Raw genomic sequence first — 9,420 nt, 5'->3', positions numbered from 1 at the left:
AAATTTAAGGTTTGATCTACCCATAGTAGATGACTAATTAAGTGCTTAGTACTGTCACCTCCTATCTGGGAATGTCATTGGTCGAGCCAATTTTCTGTACCAGAGAAGCTCAAGGCAATAAATCTCTCAACTACCGATATAGCTGCCATAAATATTTAGGGAATCATCTCATGGGTTAATGCTTCAACCCATATTTGTTAAACTCAATCGACGGGTTAATTTAGAAAATTTATAATTCAAAACTTGACATGGATTATGTTTTCAATTAATAAAAAAGACGATAACTTGTGAAAGTCAGTTCACATATCGAGTAATGGATCTACTTGACAATTACCTTTTATGGAAGAGCCTAGGCATATATGGCCATGGGTTGTAAGACTCTACACCACATTTTTACGTGTTTTAGGCCCATTATTGGTCATTCGGCTTAGAAACACACATGAAATCCTATAGAATGTACCCAAAAAAGAGCCTCAAATATACACACACACATTCTCAGACAGCTGAAAGCAGCATTTGTTGCCAGCACGACGCTTGAGCAACAGTCCTACAGCCAGCAAAATTGACTCTTTTTTTTTCTTCAGGTAAATCCCTTTGCTTCTCTTCTTATCGATGTTAATGATAATCTTGTGTTATATCATGTGTTGTTTCTCTGTCTGCTAAATTCAATTACATCTATTGTGGTTTGGAATTTATAGATACTAAAGATGTTAGTTTATCCTGGCAACTATATATGTTGGAGTTTAGATCAACATAGTACTGAGAAAGTGTTTGTGGGTTCGATTCAATAAAGAAGATTTAGAAGGACTAAGTTGGTGATATAGGAGGACTGTTACTGCTTTAGGCAATGGAAAGAAATGCATGATCTATTGACATGTGTTTCTAATAAGAAGAAAAGGATTAGTGTTTGATTGATGCATGCATGATCAGATGAAGGGTTGGAGATCAGGTATTAGTTCATAACAGCGTGACTTCTTGTAGCTTCGTTTTCAAAGCTGCTACTAGGGAGCTCCAGTGGGATTTTGAGCTGGGGTTTGATGGGGTATTTGAAGACGGGGATCTTTTTTCTAGCTGTTTTAGGTCAGTACAGTAGATTGGTGAATATTTCTTAGAGCGAGATTGGTTGAAGGGCATGTCAATAGGTGCATGGGAGGGATGAGCTGGCTCTTGGAAAAGCACCAGTAGTGAATGGAAAGTCTTTCATCTGAGGTCGGTGATGGGTGAAGGAACTTGTTGCAACAAGTGTTTGATGTGGTGAAGAAGAAAAGGGAATTGATATTTAGTTATATTGAGGCGGAGGGTGGATGACATCATGGGATTTGACATTCAAAGGGTTTCAAATTGTTGAGCGAAATAGACTGAAATCTAATGAAGCTAATCGATTTCTTTCAGCCAATATGAAGTGTGTTGATAACTGGTATTGAAAAGTTCTAGGTGGATTTCGGCGCATCCAAGACCCAAGCATTTCTCACTTCTGCATATTTAAGGATGCTGAAAACAATGGCCATTAGACCTCATTTCTCTTTCCATCTTCCCATTTTCTTAGTTTTTCTCTACTGTAATCGGTGTTTAATGAAGTTTTCTAAAAACTTGGTTTCCTACTTGTTTCCATTAACCAATTTCCACCCGATCTGGCTTAAGCAGTTGTTTCTGATGATTTCTCAATCTTTAGCAGAAATTACGCTTGCTTGTTGGATATTATACACAAACACTTAAACTGTAAGGCCAATACTTAATTAAATTAAGTATATTTATTATTTAGTAAGACAAAATTAATGAAAGATAAAAATTAGTGGAGTATTAGTGAAAGACAAAAATTAATGAAGATGAATTGTTGGTATAATTTATATCATAATTTATGGTCTTTGTCCCCTCACTTTTCTTATAAATAGGCAATATCTCCAAACTTATTATTCACATCAAAGAAGAGAAGTGAAGAGTAGAAAGAAGAGAGAGTAATCCTACAAAATTATGAGGTATTTGTGAGAGAGCAAGTTAGGTGTTTTCTCCTAATAATAGAGAGATTTTAGTTGTTCTCCTATTACTTCAGAGAGATTGTAATTCTTATATTATTCAGTAAAATTCTTCTATACTTGTTTGTGGACATAGCCTAAATTGGGTGAATCACGTAAATTCTTGTATGTTTCATTTCTCATTTTATCTTATTCTTTACTTTTTATCTTATCGGGTTTGCATGCGAGCATCCTAAGATAAACTTTGTCCTACCATCATTATTTGTAAGCTTACAAACAATTTCATGTCATTTGAATCGGCCTCCTTCCCTTTAGCTACTGAATACAAATTCCACACCTGCATTTCTCAGGAGAGAGTATTTCAGCTGACACATTTTTCAGTCTGGGGACTCTATTTCTGAATACTTGCTATCCCATCGCTGACTGCTATGTATTGTTTGCATATTTGTTTATTGATTGCAGCCACCAGATTCATCCACGAGAAGCCACCATTTCCAACCAGTGCTTTCGTGAATGGAATCAGATATGGTAATGCATTACGGAGGATGTCATTGCAGGAGAGTAAGGTGGCGAGTCCAAGCACCAAGTAGTGTCGTAGCTTGGAACTGCAACTGTTCTATTTGTTCCATGAGGAGCAGTATTCAGTTCGTTGTCCCTTCTGAAAAGTTTGAGCTTCTAGGAGATTCCAAAGAATTTCTTACAACCTACACTTTTGGCACGCATACAGCAAAGCACACATTCTGTAAGTTCTGTGGCATAACTTCGTTTTACGTTCCACGATCACATCCAGATGGGGTTTCAATTACTTACAGATGTGTTGACCCTGGGACTCTCACTCATGTTGAGATTAAGAACTTTGATGGGCAGAATTGGGAAAGGTCATACAATCAGACATTTGCTTCATGCTCTCAAGGTGCTGGCTGCTGAAGTGTCGTTCTTTGTACCACCACTCTCCTCGCCTTCCCTCCCTAAAGTAGTACAATATTATGGAAAAACCTTTGTGATATCGCTCTTTGGAACATTCTCGAAGTTGGAAAATAAAATTAGCTACGTTAGTTAGCTAATTGACTGGTTAAGTGATATTAACTTTCTTCATGGAAATATATTTAATTTTTAATAATGATTTTATTCATCTTTAATATTAATTAAATATTTAATTAGTAAATCTAAAGTTCTTAGAATAAAAATACTTTGAAAAAAAATTATGAAGTAATTATAATTATGCAATTTTTATTTATTAAAGTATTGTTTTTAAATATTTATGATTAATCTTCTAATAAAATTTAACATTACTTAAAACTTTTGAGAATAATATATAGTATATTTTTTTTATACTATTCTTTTATATTATAAAAAAATAATTGTTTTTATGAACTGATATACAATAAATATCTAAAATTAATATACATGTTTTTTTTTTTAATATTTTTATCAATGCATTCATCAACATGTTCTACTTCATAAAATGTACTTCTATTTTGGATCGATCAAATGCATTATTGAACTGAGAATGTTTAAAGTTAGCTTTTCAAGGAAATAACAATCTTAATGATTTTAGAAACCTCAACGTTGCTAATCAATAGAGCTTGATAGACTACATAAAGTTCCATCAAGTCCAAATGAAGTTGGAACAAACTGCACCCCCCTTTTTTCCCTCTTCTTTTAACCCAAAACATCCTGTTTTGCTCTGCCTTTTCCACCGGATTCTGCTTCATCATTGTCAGAGCAATCATAGGTAAGATACCATCCACTGCTGATTTTCTCAATTTCTTCACGTAGAAAATTGAAATTCACATTTGAGCTGAAAAATCGGTCAAATATTGGGAAGAACTCTAGTGCATCGTCCTTGTAAACGAAGCGAACGCCACACTTCTTCACATGGAACTGTCCACTCAAGTCTATGAACTTAACTTCAATGTAGTGCGTGTTCTGGGTTGTATCCTGCCTATCCATATCAAATAATGCACGAGGCAAATAGAAGAGCCATGTGTGATCAATCTTGTCACGATCTGAAACTCGGATTCATGAACGGTACATAAGCAAGGTTCTTTTTCAAGATTCTATATCTATGCGAACCCAAACTTACATACAAACTTTCCCTAACTCAATCAGAGTTCAACACAACATTTATAACAAAATTAACTTTATACTATAATTGAATTGTTTTAATACAAGAGTTCATATAATTTCATAGTTTTAGAGCACTAACTGGACATAAAGGAAAATTTACAATTTACAACCAAAAAAGCATATTCAGAAGATTCAACAAAAGTGACCTATTATCAAGTTATAAACCCGAAAAGAATAAATAATGAGAGTATGAGTTTAACAACTCAGTGAGTAGATAACGTTCAATACACACACACGAGGTAATACAACAATGAGAAATATATATACAAGTATGGCTCTAGGTTCTTATAGAAAGGTTTTTCAAATAGGTCATAACAAAAATATCATATGGTAAAACTCGTTAGAAAATCAAAATGCAATGAGCATGAGGCTCCATACTATGGGATAATCAGTCCACACACTGACTGACACTACTCTATTAGTATGGGTATTCTGACTGACATACAATAGGTTCACAATCATAATCAAACGAACATATTCATATCACAAGGCTTAACTCATGACATCAATCAAATGAGAAGCTATCAATTTATAAGTCAATTCAGAATACATACTGATTCATATCAAGAATTCAGATTGAACAAATAATCATGTTTGTTGTTACTCAATTTTGGACCCCACGCGTTGGAAATGGTGTATACCTCTTTTGAACAAACTGCATGAGTTTAGCTCATGTTCACCAAAAGATTGACAAAAGTAGAGATAAATATTTTTTTTTCTCGAAACCTTGTTTGAGTTGTTTTTTTTTATCCTACCCCTTTATACCAAAATCGTCAGGTTTTCATAGGTTGATCAGGAGTCTTTATAATGATAAATTCTTTCCTTCTTTATCTAATCTTTAAAATTGGATATATCCCTCAGAATTTGCATTAAAAAAAATGGTTTCGCTGCTGTCACAATTTGTTTTTTGTGTTCCAACTTAAGCTTTGATTCTGACTTGGTTTCGTACGATATCTGACCATTCTAGCTATATTCTGTCACTTATAACATGTTGAAAAATTGACCTATACCTTTATTAGGTCCTAGGAATCATCGTTCTAAGGAAAAATTCTCAGTCAGATTTGGATGCTTAACATTGTCAGATCAATAACCTTTTTGATCAACTAGATTACTATCAGATTCTATTCTATAAAAAGATTTTATCTCACTTTGATTCCTTTATCAAAGTTGTATTCCTAGATACATAGATGAATTTGAGCTTTTGAATCACTTTATTTTGATATCAGAGGCTCAAGATGTTCCCGTTTGAATATCTAGCGTGAAGGTAGAGAATTCTGCCGCGAGAAGGATATTGACCCGAGTCTACACTAAAAAAACTCTATTTTTGGCCTAGTTTTTATGATTTTTGTTCTTAGTTCATACTCTCAGTCATATCAGGATTCTCAGCATTCATCAGTTTTTGAGTTAGACCTGAACATCCCTTTCGACCAACCAAATCACTACTAGATTCTATTTTGTAATTTTTTTTTATCTCACTTTGATTCCTCATCAAAGTTGTAGTCCTAGATGTGTAGATGAATTTGAGCTTTTGAATCACTTGATTTTGATATTAGAGGCTCAAGATGTTCCCGTTTGAATATCTAATGTGAAGGCAAAGATTTCTGCTGCGATAAGGATATTGACCCGAGTCTGCACTAAAAAAAATCTATTTTTGGCCTAGTTTTTGTGATTTTTGTTCTTAGTTCATACTTTCAGTCATATCAGGATTCTCGGCATTCATTTAGTTTTTATGATTTTTGTTCTTAGTTCATACTCTCAGTCATGTCAGGATTCCCGGCATTCATCAGTTTTTGAGTTAGACTTGGAAATCCCTTTCGACCAACCGAATCATTGCTAGATTCTGTTATATAAAATTTTTTTGTCTCACTTTGACTCCTTCATCAAAGTTTTATTCCTAGACGTGTAAATGAATTTGAGCTTTTGAATCACTTGATTTCGATATCAGAGGCTCAAGATGTTCCCGTTTGAATATCTAACGTGAAGGTAGAGAATTCTACCACGAGAAGGATATTGTCCAAGTTTGCGGGACTGATTTGAAGGATTTTTTTGGACCAAGGACTGAATCAAAAAGTATTAAAATGGGGGATTGAATTGAAGAGGGATATTAAAAGCTGGAGAGTGAGGTTGGATCATCATAAATGACAAGATTTTTACTATACCGAATAAGAAAAATAAGACTTTGCAGCAGCACCCTTCATCTGATTTCTTTCCTTTTTTATCTGTTATTTTCTTTTCTCATCATGCCTGATTTTTGGAGCTGCAGACCATGTTTTCTATTGTCTCATTTTAAAGAAAGCAGCTGACTTTATGAAAGGAAAGAAAAAAACCGCACCATCCTCTAACTAGAAAAGAAATCACTGTTGATTATAAAATCAGAATCAAATATTCTAGTTTTTTTATTTTTGCTCACCCAATATTACATCCTAAAGTTAATGTAATATTTGTTTCCTAAATAAAGCCATGTATATGCTGTATAGAAGCCTCGGCTGCTGACCTAAAGGAGAGGAGAAACGTACTCAAGAAAGGGGCAATTTTTCAGGAAAGAGGGAAAACACAAGGAAAAACCTAAACCTATCATCCGTAGCAAAGAAGCCGTAGCTCTCCCCCCCTCTCATCTTTTTTAAAATCAAAGCAGCCACCCCCCTGATTTTAAAAAGAAAACAAAGATCTCTCTCTGGCCGCACCTTGTTCCCTCTCCCTTTTATCAACAGTCCACCATTTTCCCCTTCAGCCAACTGACCTTCCCTCTCTGTCAACACAGCCCCCAGAAACGACTCTCCCGCAATCTTCCTCCTCACTGGCTATTTCCTCTGCAATAACAACACCAAAAATTAACATGACAGCACTGCAAGCTTTAACAGCTTCAGCCTATGCACTGTAACCTTAAGCAACAGTGCTGTGACCAGTCTCGCCTCTATACCAGCAACTGGTCTCAATCGCCTGCCTTGCCATATCTCTTCCCCATCGCCCCATCAGTAGCCGTGTTTTCTTCTCTGCACCTAGAGCAAGAAGCAGCAGGGGTGTGCAGTCATCACCAGTCATTGTAATTCCTCAGCCACTTTGAGCACGCAAGCCAGTAGCAGCAAAGGGAATTTTTTTCTTCAGCCATAGGTTACTCCTCCAGCAACACTCTTCTTTTCCCTGCAATAGTTGCACTGGTCGTAGCAACACCGTAGGTCCACCATTGAGACAATCATCTTTCAGCTAGCAAACCTGTCTCCACTAGGAATAGCGACCAGGGGTGTCCTTCGTGAGCAGCGCCCAGTCGTCTCCCTCCACTTCGCCTCCAGCCGTTGCCTCGCAGGTAAGTCTTTCTTTCACTGGTTTTGCTAAATTAATTACCTTGCCACTATAGCATGCATATGCATGCAACAGTGGTAGAACCGGTTACTAGTGTGAGGCAGTAAACGGGTTGGGCCTTACTGAATCCTGTCAAGCCCATAATTAATTGTGCTTAATTATGATGTTTGTATTTTTTTTATAAAAAATATATAAAAATGTTTTTTTTTGTTACATATAGCCAATACCCTAACATCTTTTTTAAAATTTCCTCTAAAAAAAAAAATATTTGAAGTCTTGAAAATATGTTTTCGCATGGATTTCTTAAATACAAAAATTATTTTCTTGCATTCCTGGATTTTACAACATGTTTGTAAAACTCCAATAGGTATTGGCCAATATTTCAAAAAATATAAAAATCTTATTTTGGGGGGAATTCATCTATTATTCATTGCTAATGTTTAGATAAAGAAATCTTTAAAGGACGAATATCCAAAATATTATTGGAAATAATTTGTTATTATTCACTATTAATATTTGGATAAAGAAACCCGGAGTGGTAAATATCTAAAATAATTTTATAGGAATAATAAATCCGCACACATCCTTGAAAGAAGCCTTGATTATAATTGAGGATATTTCAATTTTTTTTACTCCACGGTTTACGAGTAGTGAGAATATAAAATACTAAGACAAAAAAAAAGATTTTTAAAGCACTCTAGATTTCTAATTTTTATCCCTCCTCTTTGCGATTTACAAGTCGTAAACTCTCGAAATACCAAGAGAAAATTAGCTTGTAAAATACATTGAATCTCCTTGGATTTCTTTCTTAATAAATTTAGTTAGAATCAAACTGATAAAAACTGATGAGATTAGAAAACACCAACACCATAGCAATTATAAGACAAACCAAACACCAAGCAGCTTACCTTAGGTAGGGCGTATTAGGGGTGCTAACACCTTCCCTTTATGCAACCAGTCACTTGCCTTAGAATCTCTGAAAGATCAGTTAGGTTTTCTAGTGACCATAATACTAAGTGGCGACTCCGTTTTACACAAAATCAAAACAAAAGACTCCAAAATAAATCGAGGATCGCCGTGACACCGCGCTCCGCCGCGAGGGTGCGAGAATGCTTATCATAACAAGGATAATAATCAACATATATATTATCAAAAAGCATGATCCAATTCATATTAACAAATCAAATATTTATAATATTTCTCATGCATATGAAAAGTTATCCACTCATTTGACTCGAAAGCAAACAGAAATCAAAAGCAGACATTGAAGAAAATCCTATTGATATCCTGTTGGTAGAATATCAGGATTATCTCAATACAAAGGAAACATATTCAAGAATGACTCAAAAGAACATATAACCTATTTAATACACTTAACTAAAAGTGTATTCTATAACTTATATGTTTTTGAACTAACTAGTTAATTTTCTTAAAAATCCAAAATTAACGGTTTTTTCGAAATCTAATTCATAATAAAATAAATAATAAAATTGGTAATAATTCACTAAATAACCCAAAATTATTCATCAAACCAATATGAAAAAGCTAACATCACAGCTAGGGACTAATATGGAATTTATCACATTTTTAGGGCCAAATTGTAATTTTCATCTAATTGGAGGACCAAACTAAACATATCATAAATTCATGAATATAGTGGAATTATATCCATAATTCATCCTCATTTCTGTCCAGAACCTCTAATTTTTCTCCAGGGACCATTCTGGATTTTTTCTAAATTTTTAGGGTCAAATTGTAATTTTTGTCAAATGGAGGACCAAACTAAAATTTATCATAAATCCATGAATATACTGAAATTATGAACATAATTAATTCTCAATTCTGTCCAGAATATATCATTATACTCGAGGGACCATTCTGGAATTTTACCAATTTTAGGGTCAAATGGTAATTTTTATCAAAACGGAGGACTAAATTGAAAGTTTTAAAATTTCATAACTATACAGTAATTCTGCCCATAATTCATATTTTATTCTATTCAGAATATCAGAAGATG

At 34.4% G+C, this 9,420-nt stretch overlaps 1 protein-coding gene across 1 annotated transcript; it reads left to right on the top strand.

The window, feature by feature from the left end:
- Positions 1-465: 465 nt before the first annotated feature.
- On the top strand, positions 466-3,097 carry LOC105108790 (centromere protein V-like). Its single transcript, XM_011003243.1, has 2 exons — positions 466-584; positions 2,436-3,097. Exon 2 carries the CDS (start codon positions 2,487-2,489, stop codon positions 2,898-2,900), a length of 414 nt encoding a protein of 137 aa, XP_011001545.1. The 5' UTR covers positions 466-584; positions 2,436-2,486; the 3' UTR covers positions 2,901-3,097.
- The last annotated feature ends 6,323 nt before the right edge of the window (positions 3,098-9,420 follow it).

The sequence above is a fragment of the Populus euphratica genome, unplaced genomic scaffold (genome assembly GCF_000495115.2).
Source record: "Populus euphratica unplaced genomic scaffold, PopEup_1.0 scaffold403.1, whole genome shotgun sequence".
NCBI lineage: Eukaryota > Viridiplantae > Streptophyta > Magnoliopsida > Malpighiales > Salicaceae > Populus > Populus euphratica.
The sequence above is the reverse complement of the archived record's forward strand: the minus strand, read 5'-3'. Positions and strand labels throughout refer to the sequence as shown.